This window comes from Daktulosphaira vitifoliae, unplaced genomic scaffold, assembly GCF_025091365.1.
Source record: "Daktulosphaira vitifoliae isolate Bord-2020 unplaced genomic scaffold, ASM2509136v1 Scaffold_1, whole genome shotgun sequence".
NCBI lineage: Eukaryota > Metazoa > Arthropoda > Insecta > Hemiptera > Phylloxeridae > Daktulosphaira > Daktulosphaira vitifoliae.
This window is the reverse complement of record NW_026099572.1, coordinates 13574219-13591614: the sequence shown is the minus strand read 5'-3', so window position 1 is coordinate 13591614 and position 17396 is coordinate 13574219. Positions and strand designations below refer to the sequence as shown.

At 35.1% G+C, this 17396-nt stretch overlaps 1 protein-coding gene across 13 annotated transcripts in view; it reads left to right on the top strand.

The window, feature by feature from the left end:
- LOC126907241 (uncharacterized) overlaps nt 1–17396 on the top strand; it is a 235096-nt gene that overhangs the window by 37836 nt on the left and 179864 nt on the right. For 8 of the 13 annotated variants that reach the window (XR_007704443.1, XM_050688423.1, XM_050688413.1 and 5 more), the window contains 13 exons: nt 3938–3964; nt 4058–4084; nt 4429–4455; nt 4518–4544; nt 4764–4784; nt 5333–5359; nt 5432–5458; nt 5554–5580; nt 10211–10237; nt 15547–15573; nt 15636–15662; nt 15891–15911; nt 16004–16030. Coding sequence is in view for 12 of the 13 variants with exons in the window: in XM_050688423.1 (XP_050544380.1) it covers nt 3938–3964; nt 4058–4084; nt 4429–4455; nt 4518–4544; nt 4764–4784; nt 5333–5359; nt 5432–5458; nt 5554–5580; nt 10211–10237; nt 15547–15573; nt 15636–15662; nt 15891–15911; nt 16004–16030 (339 nt within the window). In the remaining variant the exon portion in view is untranslated. The remainder of the gene's footprint in view (nt 1–3937; nt 3965–4057; nt 4085–4428; nt 4456–4517; nt 4545–4763; nt 4785–5332; nt 5360–5431; nt 5459–5553; nt 5581–10210; nt 10238–15546; nt 15574–15635; nt 15663–15890; nt 15912–16003; nt 16031–17396) is intronic. The other 5 variants (XM_050688460.1, XM_050688452.1, XM_050688396.1 and 2 more) reach the window with 4 other exon arrangements.

Genomic DNA, 17396 nt, shown 5'->3' with positions numbered 1-17396 from the left:
GCGAGTCAGGTGTTCGAAATTTTTTCGGGCACAGTGGGGGAGGGGGTGTCAGTCGATCCGGCTAGTCCACTAATGGCAGTTAACACTGTCGGTGGGCAAACCGACGTCGCGGTTAAGAACCAGCTGCCCCCCGTTCGAACCGTAAACCACCTGAGTAATGGCCAACGAAAATGCCCGCGTAGAATTACTACTCCAGCAGTCGAGTTAGAATTTGAAACTGGCTTTGTCACAGACCTACTCGACTCACAGGCGTATAAATCGTATGTAAAACCGGTAATAGCTTATAAATACGGAACTGTTTATAAAGGACACACTAACGCGGTTAGACTAGCGGACGGACACACCGCCATGACGAACGGTACCGCCACGTTTACCGCCAAAATCGCGGATCTACAAGTGCGTTTTTCAGCGGTTATTTTAGACGACCTATATTGCGACGTATTACTTGGTCATGGTTTTCTGATTGATCAGAAAGTCGCCTGGGACTACTCAGCAGGAACAATACACTTAGGCAATAGGAAACGTACAACCGCTTGTTGGAAATCAGGCGCACGACACACGATCCGCAAACCAGATCTGACGCAGTTAGATATAACCGGCGACCCACGAACGCGCGCGTTATTAACACAGACGATATGTAATTACGCAGCGGTCTTTAACGACACGGTGGGTCGCACAAAATTAATCGAGCACGATATTCTATTGAAAGACCCGACTCCTATCGCACTAAAACCGTACCCCTACCCTCTGCACAAGCAGGAGGTTATTGACGATATGGTAAACGACATGGAGGCGCAGGGGCTAATAGAACCGAGTGTATCGCCGTGGTCAGCACCGATAGTGCTGGCCAAGAAGAAGGACGGGACTTTTCGTTTATGTATAGATTACCGACGACTAAACGAAGTAACCGTTTCGGACGCGTACCCCATGCCTAATCTAAATGACATGGTTAGGAACATGAGAGGGGCAAAAATGATCCTCTAACTTCGCGCAAACCAAGACAACCGTGGGAGGTCATTAGTATCGACTTAATGGGTGAGTACCCCAGAACATCAAGGGGAAAAACGAACCTGTTAGTAGCAACTGACTGTTTCAGTCGCTGGACCGAAGCGTACCCGATAGGCGCAGCGACTACAAAAACGATTGTAGACACGCTCGAACGCGAATTTTTCTCACGTTTTGGGTACCCCCGCGTATTGCTTTGCGACAACGGACGGAATCTGGTTTCTAACGAAATGATTAACGCGATAAATAGATGGGGGGCGGAAGCCTGGACCACACCTATTTATCATCCGCGCGCAAATCCGGTAGAACGAAAAAATCAGGAGCTAAAAAAAGGTCTCCGCGCCCTACTAGTAGAGGGCGACCATAGCACCTGGGACATTAAAATACCGTCGATATTATTTGCGTTGCGTAATCGTCGGAATGAAAAAACCGGTTATCCGCCTTCCGTACTCGTTCTCGGCCGAGAGGCGAAACGACCTGGTGACTGGGCGGTCGTACATGTAAACACGGCGACGGCCGACAATGTAAACAATAGCCGCCTATCACCCAAACCGCAGGCCGGCAAAATTGTAGATAACGTTCCGACGAAACACGTAGTAAAACCTTTTACAGTCGGAGACGTGGTGTACTATAAAGCACACCACTTATCTAATAAACAAAAAAAAATTTTGTGCCGGCTTCGCGCCGAAGTGGTGGGGCCCTGTCAGACTAGCGGAAAAAGTAGGCAAAGGGGTGTTTCTGACAGACCAAAATCCCCCACGCAAACTTCACGTAGCATGTTTAAAATTAAAATAGTTGTCAAGTACTACAAATTACGGCCCGTATACGGGCTGTCGTCGAGGTATAGTAGTGCTAACGGGCTGTTTTATTTTCAGCATGTCTTGTCAGAAGTGTGGAGAACGCGATGGCCTGGTACGCGACCTCCTTCGCCGGTTGGCGGAGGCGCTCGACGTACCACTGGCCAACGTCCCAGCGATCCGTGCGACGGTCGAGGCGGCCCGGAGCGCTGCGTTACATCAGATCCTGAGGGACCCGATCGCGAACGCGTTCTATACCCGGGGAGTGAGGGACGGCCGTGCGGCGTCCCTCAGCGAAACCCGAAGGGCTATCGCCACCGTGCCGGTGGTCCCGCGGCCTGTGCCGGGGGGGGGGGGTGCCCCTCCCACACAGCGCCCGGCTACCACCGGCGCGGCGGTGCAGCGATCGACGGGCCGACGGCGTCGGGCCGCCGACCGTCCAGCCCCGGCGCACTACACCCGGGACAGAGCGGCCGACGTGGCGAGCACGTCCTCCGGGACGGGCTCGGCAACCCGGCCGCCACCGGCGCACCCAGGGTATAGGAAGCTCACCCCCTCTGACGTACGTCGGAGTGAGCGCATCAATCGGGCCTTCAAGGAAAGGAAGGACCGGGAGAGGGAGGCGGCTCTTCGTCTGACAACCGCACCGGCGGCCCCGATGCCGGCGCCACGGACTCGCCTACCCCCTCTCTCGGAGATCGTACGCACTGCTAGCTCCGCCGTAACAACCGCCGCAGTCGGACCGACGCCCATGGTGATCGAGGACGACCTGGGACACGCGGTTGAAGCCTTTCTAGCGTCGGATCCTTGTCCTCCTCCTACTGACTCCCCTCCTGAAACTCCTCGAGCCGAGTAATCGGTCGAGGAGTTTCCTTCCTCTACCTCCTCGGTCCTTATGTCATCCGCAGGTTACGGATGACGGGACCGAATAGTCCTTTCCCTCTTGCCAGCGAGACTGAAGGTTTCAGTCTAATACGGTAAGTCTTAAAAACGCAATATCAGTGACCATCACCACGTACAAGGAACATGGCGGTAAGTAAACAATTGTTTATTACTTTTATCTACTGTATACGATACGACAATTTGTTTACAAATATCGGCCGGGTCAAGAAATAGACTGACGGCTTGGTGGGGGGGAGTTGACACGGCACCGCCTTTTGCTCTAGGCTGGCGCTCACCCGTGTCTCTCTCGATATCAGCCGTCCAGCTATTAATATGACAATCGGTTGTCATCGGTCGTCACCCCGCCCTTGACACTGAGATAAGGCCGCCGCCGAATATGGATTACCGATATTGCGTTCTGTTTCGTTTCGACGTTCACCTGAGGTGGTGTATTTTTCGGTTGTTCTTTTGTTTTCTTTTCGTTTTGCTTCGACGTACCTAGTTCCAACGAACACGACTACGACGCATAGATAGATTTAAATAAATATATATATATATAGGTGTAATAAATTGTGCGCCCTATTTGGATTACGCATTAATTTTTAATATCATTTTATTTGTTTATTAGATATAAACTTTTAAAGTTTCAATTTTTTGAGTTAATATACATGTATAATATACAAAGGATTACAAATACAGGTAGCTAAATGGTTTTTATGACATCGCTGTCACAGTCACGGATTGTTTATTATCAATTATGACTATCATTAGATATACTTTTTAAATAGTCAATTAGTGTATTTATGAACTCACAACAATGTGCCTTACTATCATTGATAATACCAAAGCTGTGTACCTGCATATATTGAACTCATAAAAAACCAATTAACTACCTGTATTTGTAATTCTTTGTGTATTATACATGTATATTAACTCAAAAATTTGAAACTTTAAATGTTTATATCTAATAAACGAATATACTTACATACAAATTCAAATGCCATTTACTATTAAATTAAAAATATTTGTTTCCATTTAAAAAAACAAAGTTTACGCCCTTACATGACATAAGAAATGAACTTAAAAAGTATTATATAGTTAATAATTCAAGAATAATGTGTAACTAAAAAAAACCAGAAAACAAAATGTTTAAATTATTATTACTGTGTGAATAATTGAGTTGATTATGATAAAGAATCATCCTGTATAAGTTTGTAAGAAAAAAAAAATATATGAAATAAATTGTTTTTTAGTTAATGACATACACGAAGCTATAAGAAGTAATTAATAATTTAATGGATTTATATGCACTATATAATACTGAAAATATTTTATTCTAATTATTATTTTGTTCTAATTTATTTATTATTTAGATCTCGATACGACAAGAAATAATATTAGTAAGAAGGGAAAATGTTATTAATAAATAAAAAATTTTTTATTTAGGTCTTAAAAAGTCAGTGGCTAATTTTTCTTACAAAAAATGAAAAATATAACGTTAGAAAATAAATCTTATGGAAAAATATTAAAAATATCATATAATTGTTAATAGCTATATTGAATGTATTCAAAATTTTTCAAAATGTAAAAATGAAAATGTTATTAATATACAAAAATCTTTATACATAAATTAATTTTAATGTATATTTTTCATGAGATATTTAAAAAAATATATTTATACATTTATTGTTTTGAACATATAAAATCATACATATAAAATTAAAAATATATTCTATTTTTTTAGTACATATTTTGTTCCAAGCTATGAGAAGTAAATAACAATTTAATGGATTTATATGTACTGGATAATACTAAAAATATTTTATTATTTAGATATCAATACACCTTCAGGTTTTATTGGTAAGAAGGGCAAATGTTATTTATTCACATAGAAATTATTATTTGGATCATGTTCGACGCTAAATTTTCCTACATAAAATTTAAATATATAACGTTTGAGAATAATAAATTAATTTTTTTAAGTATTTTTTACTTAATTAATAAATATCGCATTTCTTTCAATCTTTTTTGAAATCCAAATACGTTTAAACATTCAGAGTTCTTTTTATACTTGTTTAGATGGAATTTATCAAGTTTTGAGTAAGTATTTAACTAAATTTATATAATTTTTCCTTAATTCTTTTTGAGTTAGAATTTTGCTTATGGTATAATCAATCGATTTATTAAAATTAAACACTATCTACAGATTTGCATCGAAACGTTTCAGTGATAATAATCACTGTCAGATATCATCTATACTAGTCTCAACTATGCCACCCTCACACTGTGCCGCGAGCCCACTATGCTACCGTTCTTTAGCATAAAGTTACAAAATCAGTTTAGAATTTATATGGATAAATAATTAAAAATCACATAATTATTAAACCAGTACCTTCTCATTTTACGTTTCCTTACGATAATGTTACCTGTTTGGACAAGTTTAACTATATTTAAAGTAGCCAAAATTTTCATACAATTTTCAAAATCTAAGATTGAAAAAACTTTTTCAATATACAAAATTCTTTATGCATAAATTATCTTTATGAAATTTATTCGTGAGATATTCAAAAAACTATATTTATACATTTAAAAGTTTGAACATATAAGATCGTTCAAATAATATTAAACATATATTGTATTTTTTTTAGTAAATAAGTTATTGGAAGCTATAAGAAGTAAATTATTATTTGATTTATATCCACTTGATATTAATAAAAGTATATTATTTTGACTTATTTGTTATTTAGATAACAATAGGACTTCAGTTTTTACTGGTAAGATGGATATATAATATTAATATACAGGAATTTCTTATTTAGATCTTGATGTGTCTTTAAGTTAGCCGCTAATTTTTTTATAATTTTTTTAGTAAATATTTTGTCTACAGCTATAAGAAGTAAATTATAATTTAATTTATATCTACTTGATATTGAATTTAATTTACACCTGACACTATGTTGTAGATCTTTTTACTCTTAAATTATAATAAATAATTTAATTAATTAAATACACAAGTTATTAGATGAATAACATTTTAATATAAAAACACACAACACAAACCGGTCTCGTCGAATGCCGGTCAGCAACTGATAACGACGATATTATTATAGAGAGTGTACACCACATCCTCCCCTCAATGTATATACAATAAAAACAAAAATATTTTTTTTTTATATAAAAAAAAATACATAATATTATAAATAGAATTCTAAAATATTAAATGTTAATCGTTATGATACATAATAATTAAACATGTAAACATGTACTATTTCATGACACATAAAATTAAACATATATTAATTTAAAATATTATGTATACCGTTTAAGGTCGACATAGCTTCTTACGAGGACGAAGTTTGCGTCTCCGAGGTTCATCACTATCTTTTATTTCAATATTCTTATTATTATAGGATAAATTGTTTTCATTTCCCCATATTACCTCTTGTTTTAATATTAAGTGTTCTCTCGTCCTACGGTACCTCACTCCATCTTCCCTCGCCACAATAAAAGACCTCGGAGATCTGGCTAAATCTACAACTTTTCCTCGCACCCATTTTTTTATGTTATAATCTGTCTTAAATAACACATTATCCCCAACTTGTAACTCTTTAAGATTTTTACTATTTTTATCATGGTAAATTTTTTGTTTTTGATTTCTGCTCAAAAGATCATTTTTTATTTGACTTAAACTTAACTTAAACGGCTCTAATAAATTATTTACTACCGGTAACTTATCTCTTAATCTACGAGACATCAAAAATTGAGCCGGTGATAGCCCCAAACCCTTTATTGGTGTGTTTCTATAGTTCAACAGAAATATATCTAAATTGCTCTTTTTCTCCTCTGATTTTTTTAAGATTTTTTTACATGTACTGACAGTCTTTTCTGCCTGTCCATTGCTTTTAGGATAATGCGGACTACTATAAATTGATTTAATGTTCCATTCAGTGCAAAAGTGTTTAAATTCTTGACTGTTAAATGGAATGTTGACCGAAACAATCTCATCCGGGCAACCATGAATAGAAAAAATGTTTATAAAGGTTTTTATTACCTGTTTAGCAGACTTATCTTTAATTTTTCTAGCTCAAACCACTTTGAAAAATAATCAGTTACTACTAGATATGACTTTGATTTATACTCTAAAATGTCTGTGCCTATTTTCTGCCATGGCCTACACGGAATATCATGAATTAACATCGGTAATTTACTATTGTTACTTTTAAATGTATCACATAATTCACAATTATTTACAATTTTTTCAATATCATTATTGATTTTAGGCCAGTAGATTAACTTCCTTGCTCTAGATTTACATTTATTTATATCAAAATGACCTTCATATAAAACATTTAAAACATATGCCTTCATAGCCCGTGGAATGACTATTTTATTATTAAAGAATAAAACACGATTAACAACTGTCAAATTTTGTCTTATTTTGTAGGTACTACACATCTCTCCCTGTATGCTATTAATGTTGGGCCAATTATTTACACATTCTACAATCATTCTATACTCATGATCACCATTTATAGCTTCTGTTAATCTATTTAAAGTTTCATTACTTATCGGACAAACAGTTTTTATGTCGTGTATATTATGATACACGTCCTTGATAACATTTTTATTACCAATATCATTATGAAGATAATCTCTACTGAGCGCATCCGCAATAAACATTTTTGAACCGGGCAAATATTCTAATTGTATATTATACATAACAATTTTTAAAAGCATTCTTTGTAGTCTAGGTGAAACTTTGTTTAAATCTTTTTTTATTATCGACACCAAAGGCTTATGATCCGTCTTTAATAAGATGGGCCTACCATAAATAAAATAATGGAATTTTTCACAGGCAAAGACTATTGCCAGCAATCTTTTTTGTGTTTCAGATCAACTTTTAGACGCATAAGCTACAACTGAACCCTCTTGCAATAAAACTGCTCCTACGCCATCTTTTAATGCATCAGTTTGTGCTTCGATTAATTTGTTATCATCAAAGTGTGCAAGAATTGGTGAACACGTTAATAATTTTTTTATTTCATTAAATGAGTTTTGTTGTTTATCTGACCATTCCCACTCTATTTTATCTTTTGTTAACTCTCTTAATGGCGCGCTAACATTGCTAATGTTTGGTACACATTTAGTGAAATATTTTACTATACCTAGAAATCGCATAACTTGTTTTTTATTTTTAGGAATCTCTAGTTTAGAGATTGCATTTAAACGATCAGGATCTATTTTAATACCAGCCTTACTTACAATAAAGCCTAACATTTTTACCTGTGATAGTTTGAACTGTATTTTTTTTTTCATTAAGTGTTATACCTGCTTTTATAACTTTTTCTAAAATCTCTTTAAGTATTTCATCGTGTTTTATTTATTTTCGGCAGCTATATATATGTCATCTATATATACTTTTACACCTTCTATACCACCAAAAATTTCAGAATTTTTACTTTTACACACTTCAGACAATACTGACAACCCAAACGGACTTCTAATAAATTTATACCTTCCGAAAGGTGTTGAGAAACAACAAAGATCTGCTGGCTTTTCATCGAGCTTTATTTGATGAAAAGAGCTTTTCAAATCTAAGACGGTGAAAAAAGTTTTATTTTTTAAATCAGATAAAATTTCTTCATGATTAGGAATAGGATAAGAGTCTTTTACTATATTCTCATTTAGATACTTCGGATCCAAACAAATTTTTAAGTCACCGTTTTGTTTTTCAACTAACACTATATTATGAATCCACGATGTTGGACTATCTACTTTAACATTTTGTTTAACTAAATTATCTATTGTATTTTTTAGTTTTGGCAGTAGACTCTTTGCTACTCGACGAGCTGGGAAAGATATTGGTTTAACATCTTTTTTTAGTTTTATTGAATACGGTTTACCAGGATAAGTTCCCAACCCGTTAAAGACTTTAGAGTAGTTTGAAATTAAATATTGTTTACTAAAAAAATGAACCTTGTTTACCGCATTAACTTCTTTACAAGATATTCTCTTAATTAAATTTAATTTTTTACATGTATTTACCCTAGTATGGGACGACATTTAATATCTACTATCACAAATTTTATCTTACACTTAAAATTATTTACTATACTATCCAAAACTATTATGCCACAAGGACTTAATATGTTATTATTATAACCTACTAACTTTATATTAGTTTTCTCCAGTTTCAACTCCTTTTGCAAAACATTGTGTAATGTGTCGACTCCCATTACATTTGCTTGTGAACCCGTATCCAATTTGCATGTCACTTCTTTGCCTTCTATGATTATCCTTTGTGTCCATTCCGTTTCATTTTCTAACATGCACGAGACCGAATCCAGAAAATATTTTTCTTCATCGCCATCATTCGTCTTGCAAACATGAATATCAACATTACCTGGTTTTTCTTCTTTTTCTTCCCGTTGACTTATTTTATATTGCTTACAGCCTATTTTGAAATTATTTTTTTTTTTACAAATTACGCATATTTTGTTAAAAGCTGGACAATTTTTCCTACTATGATTTTGACCACATTTAAAGCAATCATAGGCTAATTCACAATTGGTTTGAACGTTCCGTTTATTTTGAATATCTTGGCCCTCGGTAGTTTGTTTTCTGTTAGAGAAATCACCGTGTTTAACTCTCTAGTAGCACTAAACTTTTCATTAATTTGTTCTTTGGTTGCTACCCATTTTTTTGCAATATCAATCGCCTTTTCTAATGTTACATCAGATTCGTGTAACAGCTTTTCTTTTATTTCCAACTGATTTATACCAATAATCAATTTGTCTCTAATCATATTTTCAGTTTCACTGAGTTCACAGCTCGATGCCAATATTCTTAATTTTGTGACATATTCACCAATGGACTGGTCCGGTTCTTGGTTACAAGAATAAAATTTAAATCGTTCGAATATAATGGTTTTTTTTGGTTCGAAATGATTTTTAAACAAAGTTATTACGTTATCATACGTTCTCTTTGTTCGCCGGTCAAAGGTGAATGTATTGTAAATGTCAACTAACTTCTCGCCAGCAACATTTAAAAAAATAGCTATTTTTACCTCATCTGGTTTTTCATAACTACCTGATGCTAAGAGGAATATTTCAAATTGTTGGTAAAATCTTCTCCAATTCACCGCCAAATTTCCGTCTAAACTTAAATTTTTTGGAATTTTACCTCCATTGTTTTTTAAACGATAACACTATCAGTTTTTTTTCTTTTAAAAAAAAAAACAACACAATTATTTAAATTACATACATTTTAGCACGTAATTAACCATTTTAAGACGATTTAATTTACACCTGACACTATGTTGTAGATCTTTTTACTCTTAAATTATAATAAATAATTTAATTAATTAAATACACAAGTTATTAGATGAATAACATTTTAATATAAAAACACACAACACAAACCGGTCTCATCGAATGCCGGTCAGCAACTGATAAAGACGATATTATAGAGAGTGTACACCACAGATATTACTAAAAGTATATTATTTTGAATTATTTGTTATATAGATTCCAATATTACTAGAGTTATTACTGGTAAGATGAAAAAATTATATTATTATTCATGGAATTTGTTATTTAGACCTTAATGAGGCTTTAAGTTAGACGCTAATTTTCTTATTAATTTTTTTGCTTAAAAAATTTCCAATTACACGGCTAAATTCTGATAGTGGATAAATATATCTTCATTGGATTTTCATACTAAGCATAACAAAGGAATGTTTATTATCATTAGTTAAAATTTTATTTGGACCAGAGATTTAAAAATAAAGTTATAGTAAAATTCAAATTAAAAAAAAGTTTGAATTTTTTTATAGTAGCACAATTTTGAGATATTTTATTCTAGGTTAGAAACTAAATGTATATTGCTAAGAACCCCTATCACGTATTCAAAAAAAATGCGACCACACAATTTATATGTAAATAAGGTAACACCACTAAAAATGACAACGCGTATAGCTCATTGGGCAAAGTTACCCTTATTACGCGGTTTACCAACACATAGTTGGTATATATATATATATATACAAGTAAAGATTTTTACGATCGCCTGACAATGAACATGGGAACAAAAAAAAACATTTTTCTCATCTTCTCTTTGACTGTCCTGCCCTAATTAACAGCAGAAATAAACTATTCAGCCTCTTAGCCTCCCACAATATTAATCCCCCTTCCGTAGCTAATACTCTTAATTCCCGTTCTTCCTTTATTATTATTTCAATCATACAGTAAGCCAAAAGTAAGGTTTTCGTTATGATCTAATAAGATAAATAAAATTGGGTGTGTTGATTGATTAATTTGAATTTTTGAGTTCTTGAATAAATTTAATTATCTTACTTTCGGTTACTATAATTCAGTTTGTTTAATAATTATTGGGGTCGTGGAGTCCGAGGGTTTTAGAGAATGACAATACAATTTAATAAAAGGGTTATGATAAATATTGAGATTTAATGTGTGTATCAAATTTATAAACTTTGGTGAATCATTTGAATAGTCTCACGTTTCAAAGGCACGAGCTTAGGTCGACAACTATGAAACGTAATAAGAAAATGCGTAGGTACGATCTTTGGACAAGCACTTCGAACGCATTTAATATTTCTTTTGACAAACCAGTTAATACATTTAATATGTGTAAAGATAAGTTAATGTTTATTGTTTTGTCATTTTATTCTCGGATTATATATTTTCAAATTATTGATATTAAAATGTATCACCTACTTTATACTGTTTTGCGGAATTGAAATGAATAAAACTGACAAGTTTTTCTTTCTGAATATTTGAGAGATTGGTGGTCTATTGCTTCATTTGACTCTTGGCTTGAGAAGTGGAATGTCTCCATTTTATAGCTTTTTACAGCTTTTTATATGAAATCTATGATCTATATATGTCATCAAAATGTAAGAATTGACCACCAGAGCTCTCATTTTTATTGAAACGAAAATTATAAGCAGGGATAATATAATACATTGGTTATGGTACATTTGATTTTTCTTAGAGATACTGTTACTTAATACATTGTCTTTGTAGATTAATTTATAGTGTTTACATTTATGATACAGATATTAATCTTAAACTGAACCAGTACATACATTGTATTAATTACATCAGTGATTATGCCATGATATCAATTTAAGATAATTAATTTGTTTTATGATAAACATTGCGAATAATATTAAATTTGTGCTATAAATGGTATCACAACAATCATATCTTTCTTGAGGAGTTCCGGCTTTGTCATTTAATCTCTCATTATTTTATTTTATATTCTTCTATTTACTTATTTATTTACTTTCTCTCATCCTCCATTATTTCAAATAAAAATTTTAATTTAGTAATTCTTTTAGTTGTACTTTTAAATCTCTATTAACAATAATTTTAATAATATTTAATTTCTTCTTTATTTTTGAGTATACTAACAATTATTGTCATATCTGTTATACCATTATAACATAGCACTGTTACTGTTATACTTCTAATTCACTCATTTTTTTTCTTTGTTTATAATTTTTGAGCTTATTATTTTAATAAAGGCTATTAAAAAAAAAAAAAATTACCACAGAAAACTGAACGGAGCAGCCATTTAAGGTGCACGCCGTAAACGAAACAGAACGCAATATACGTATCCATACTCGGCGGCGACCTTATCTCGGTGTCAAGGGTGGGGAGACAACCGATGATAACCGATTGTCATATTAATAGTTGGATGGCTGATATCTAGAGAGATACAGTTGAGTGCCAGCCTAGATCGTAGGGCGGTGGTGTGTCAACTCCCCCAGCCTCCAGGCCGTCAGTTTATTTTTGACCCGGCCGGTTTTGTAAACAAATTGTCGCATCATACACAGTAGTTATAAGTAATAAACAATTGTAGACTTGCCGCCATGTTCCTATTGTGTGTGGATTGTCATTGATATTGCGTTTAAGACTTACTGTATTATACTGAAACAGTCAGTCTCGTTGGCAAAGGAGAGTGTACTATTTGATCCAGTTATCCGTAACCTATGGATGATGTAAGGACCGAGGAAGTAAAGGAAGGAAACGCCTCGCGTAATTACTCGGGTTGGGGGTTTTCAGGAGGAGAATGAGGAAGAGGAGGAGGACCAGGAGAAGACGTCAATAATGCCTCCATGGCGCGACCCAGTTCGTCTACGTCCATTGGGCTTGGCCTCGATGTTGGTCCCCTGTGGTGGTTGACATGTCTGGGGTCGGCCATGCGGCGCCGGCGGTTTGAATAATTGCAAACAGCGGTGGCGGACGGATCCTCGGTGCTGGTGTAGGCGGCGCCGACATGGATGGTGGATGCCGCTTCCCTCACGCAGTCCTTCCGCGCCATGAAATCCTAGTTGATGCTCTCCCTCCGACGTATGTCGAAGGGAGTGAGCTTTCTATAGCCCAGGTAAACCGGTGGCGACCGGGTGGTCGAGCCCGCCCTAGAGGACGTACTCGCCACGTCGAACGTTCTGTCCCAGGCGTAGGGTGCAGGAGCGGGGCAATCGGTGGTTTGACACCGTCGGCCCGCTGATCGCTGCACCACCACGGTAGTGGTAGCTGGTCACAGGGGGGGTAGGTAGCACCCCCTCACGGCACAGGCCGCGAGTTCACCGATACGGTGGCGAGGGCCCTCTGGGTCTCGCGGAGTGTAGCTGCCTGTCCGTCCCTCATCTCACGATTGTAGAAGAGGCTCGCTATCGGATTCCCAAGTATCCGGTGTAGCGGAGCGTCCCGGGTCGTCTCTACCGAAGCACGGATAGCCAACCGGCGGAGGAGATCGCGCACCAACTCGTCACGCTCGCTACTCTTCTGATCTGACATACTGAAAATTAAAACGGCCTATTAGCCTTACTACACATCGTCGACAGTCCGTACTCGGGGCGAAATTGGTAATTCATGTTAACTATTTTAATTTTAAACATGAGACGTGAAGTTGGCGTGGGGGATTCTGGTCTCTTAGGAACACCCCTTTTTTCACTTTTTTTGTTAGATAAGTGGTACGTCTCCGACCGTAAAAGGTTTTACTACGTCTTTCGTCGGAATGTTATCTATAGTTTTGTCAGCCTGTTGTTTGGGTGATGGCCAACTATTGTTTACTTTATCGACAGTTGCCGTGTTTACATGTACGACCACCCAATCACCAGGTCGTTTCGCCTCTCGTTCGAGAACGAGTACGGAGAGCGGACAACTGATCATTTTATTACGACGATTACGTAACACAAATAGTATCGATGGTATACTCATGTCCCAGGTGCTAGGTCACCCTCTACCAGATGGGCCCGGAGACCTTTTTTAGCTCCTGATTTTTTCGTTCTACCGGATTTGCGCACGGATGATAAATAGATGTGGCCCAGGCTTCCGCCCCCCATCTATTTATCGCGTTAATTATTTCGTTAGAAACCAGAATCCGTCCATTGTCACAAAACAATACGCGGGGGTACCTAAAACGAGAAAAAAATGTGCGTTCAAGCGTGTCTACAATCGTCTTTGTAGTCGCTGCGCCTATCGGGTACGCTTAGGTCCAGCGACTGAAACAGTCAGTTGCTACTAACAGGTTCGTTTTTTCCCTTGATGTTTTAGAGTATTCACCCATTAAGTCGATACTAATGACCTCCCACGGTTGTCTTGGTTTTCACGAAGTTAGAGGATCATTCGGACGCCTATTTAGGGCCATTGTACACGCGCAAACATCACACGGTCTTACGTACTCGCGTACTATGTTTTTTAGGCTCTTCCAATAGAAACGTTGTTTGATCGCTCGGTAGGTTTCTTTCCATCTTGGATGACACGCCAGAACATCGTCGTGGTATCACCAAATCACTCCCTATACAGGTATTACGGCCGGTGTGTCTACGCTCATACAAATACGTATAAGTCCGTCTAACATGAAATATTCGTTGTTGTTCTTACTGGACTCCTTATCGTTTTCTCTGGCGTTCTCCTTGAATAATTGTTTCATGATGGATGAAAGAAACGGGTCGTCGATTTGCCACTCTTATATTTCTCCTCCCCCCGTAAACGACTATTAATCTGACACAACGTTTGTTTCGGTTAAGGCAAAAACATTAGAAAGAGTGATCCCCGTGTTGTCCGACGTTCTCGTCGTCGGTGCGCCCAATAGTATGTCTTCGAGTAACTCTTCGTCAACAGGGGGCCCTGTGGTCAGATAACGCGACAATATGTCCGGTCCTTCGTTGTGCTTCCCGGGTACATGTGTCGTTGTAAAATTCAAATTCCCTATATATAGCGCCCACCTAGTTAATTTAGAATTGTTGTCCTTTGCTCTGTGTAGCCAAGTCAACGCGGATTAATCCATAAATAATTCCAAAGGAGAATACTCTAAGTACGGGCGAAACTTATCAGTCGCCAATATAATTGCTAAGCATTCTCGCTATACGGTGGCGTAAAGTTTCTGCGTTTCCGATAGTTTCTTACTAGCAAAGGATATGATTCTTCTCTCATCCGGAAATCATCTCCGTGCTGAATAAGTATTGCGCCCACTCCCATTTTACTTGCATCGGTTTGAAGGCAGAAAGTTTTCGCGTAATCGGGAGGACACAGTCGTGGGGACTTACATAGGGCCTTTTTTACGTGATCAAAAGCTCTTTGATGGCCTTCCGTCCACAACCATTTCGTTCCCCTTTTTAATAGGTTTGTCAGCGGCGCTATTGTTTCGGCGTAGTTGTCGACGAATTGACAATACCAATTAAATATGATGAGAGATCTACGTAGATACCTGATGTTCTGTGGGACCGATAAGACGTGGATACACTCAAGTTTTTTGGGTTGCTTATCTATGCGCTCACCGTGTACAATATGATCCATAAATGAAATTTATAAAATGTATTTTTTTTTAGCTAATGATTTGAGCGAAGCCATAAGAAGTAAATAATAGTTTAATGGATTCATATGCGCTTGATAATACTAAAAATATTTTATTATTTAGATATCAATACACCTTCAGGTTTTACTGGTAAGAGGAGAAAATATTATTAATTCACATAGAATTTGTTATTTAGATCATGTTCGACGCTGATTTATCCTACATAAAATTTAAATATATAATATTTGAGAATAATAAATTATAATTTTTTAAAGTATTATGTTACTTAATTAATAAATATTGCATTTCTTTCAATCTATTCTAGTATTCCGAATAGGTTTCAACATAGCTTATTTATTGTTTTTTATACTTAATTAGATGGAATTTATCGAGTTTTGAGTAAGTTCTTAACTTAAGTTGAAGATTATACATTCAAAATGTTTAACTATGCGATCGCACGTATAAAGATACAATAATACATTTTTTTTTAGTAAATGACCTGGCCGAAGCTATAAGAAGTATACAGTATTTATATATATAACTAAATACTAGAAATTAATATAAGTATATTATTTTAACTTATTTATTATTTAGGTATCAATATAACTTCAGATTATACTGGTAAAAAAAGAAAATTTTATTATATGTATATATAATAATGATATATAATATCTTATATAAATATAAGAATTTGTTGTATTTGGCGTTAGGTTAGAGGCTAATTTTTCCTACGAAAAATATAAAAATAAGTTATGTTTCAATTTATAAATGAATATAGCATACCTATATCACCTATTCATTAGTATTATATAGAATAGGTTTTAATATAGCTTGTTCTTTAGTTAAGTTTCGAACTTGTTTAAATGACAATTCTGTAGTTTCGAGTAAGAAATTATCTGAAGAACTTTAAATTATATGTAATATTGTTTGTTCAATTTTTACGGGGAAGATAAGTAATTTAATATAAAAAACACACATTAATACATGACATTTAAGATTTATTCATTTATGATGATGATATTACTAAGGTTATAACAATTTTTATGGATACTTTTGATTTCATTCTCTGAATATTTAAAAAATGTTAAAAAAATATAATACACGTACATAGATTTGAACATCGCAAAATGCAATGTTTTTTTATTGTTTAGTAGACAATACGGCTCCTCAAGAAACAAGTAAGTACACAAGTTGTAATATTTTCTTTATCTAAGAGAATATTCAATAATGTTATTAAATTTATTTTAATATTAATTGAAAATACTATTGATTGTCCTGACCTTCTAATTCAAATACCACTAATGTTTCCGCAGAACTGACCCGCTGACTATTCTGAATATTTAAATAAAAATTACTTTTTAAGCTGTTTTTTCATGAAATATACTAAAAAAAAAAATTAAAAATCGGTAAATTTCATCTTTTTTATCACTTTTTTATTTTAAACTTCCCTAACTTTTTTACAAAAACTAACTTTTTCAACTAATTTTTGAAAATATTCCGGAACTACTGAGTCTTTTGAATATATATCAAGTGAGATATCATGCCATATACTATAAAATGAAAAAAATTGTCCGGACACATTTTCTTTTATGTGCAAATGGCTGCCGAAATTCAACAAAAAATGTAATGTTTGCGATAAAAATCAGCTCCTATCGTGATATTTTTTGTATTTAAAACTACCATAACTTATTGAAATATTAACAAATAAAAGTAATATTTTTTTGTATTAAAACCTTAGGTATTTTCCTTTCATTTAACATAATGTCTTTTAAATTTAAATCTTAATTTCCCCAAGGTGAGGGATTCAAAATAGCAGCTTTTTCACAAATAGACAATTTTTTCAACTTCACTTTTGAAAATACTACGTCCTTTAAACATATACCA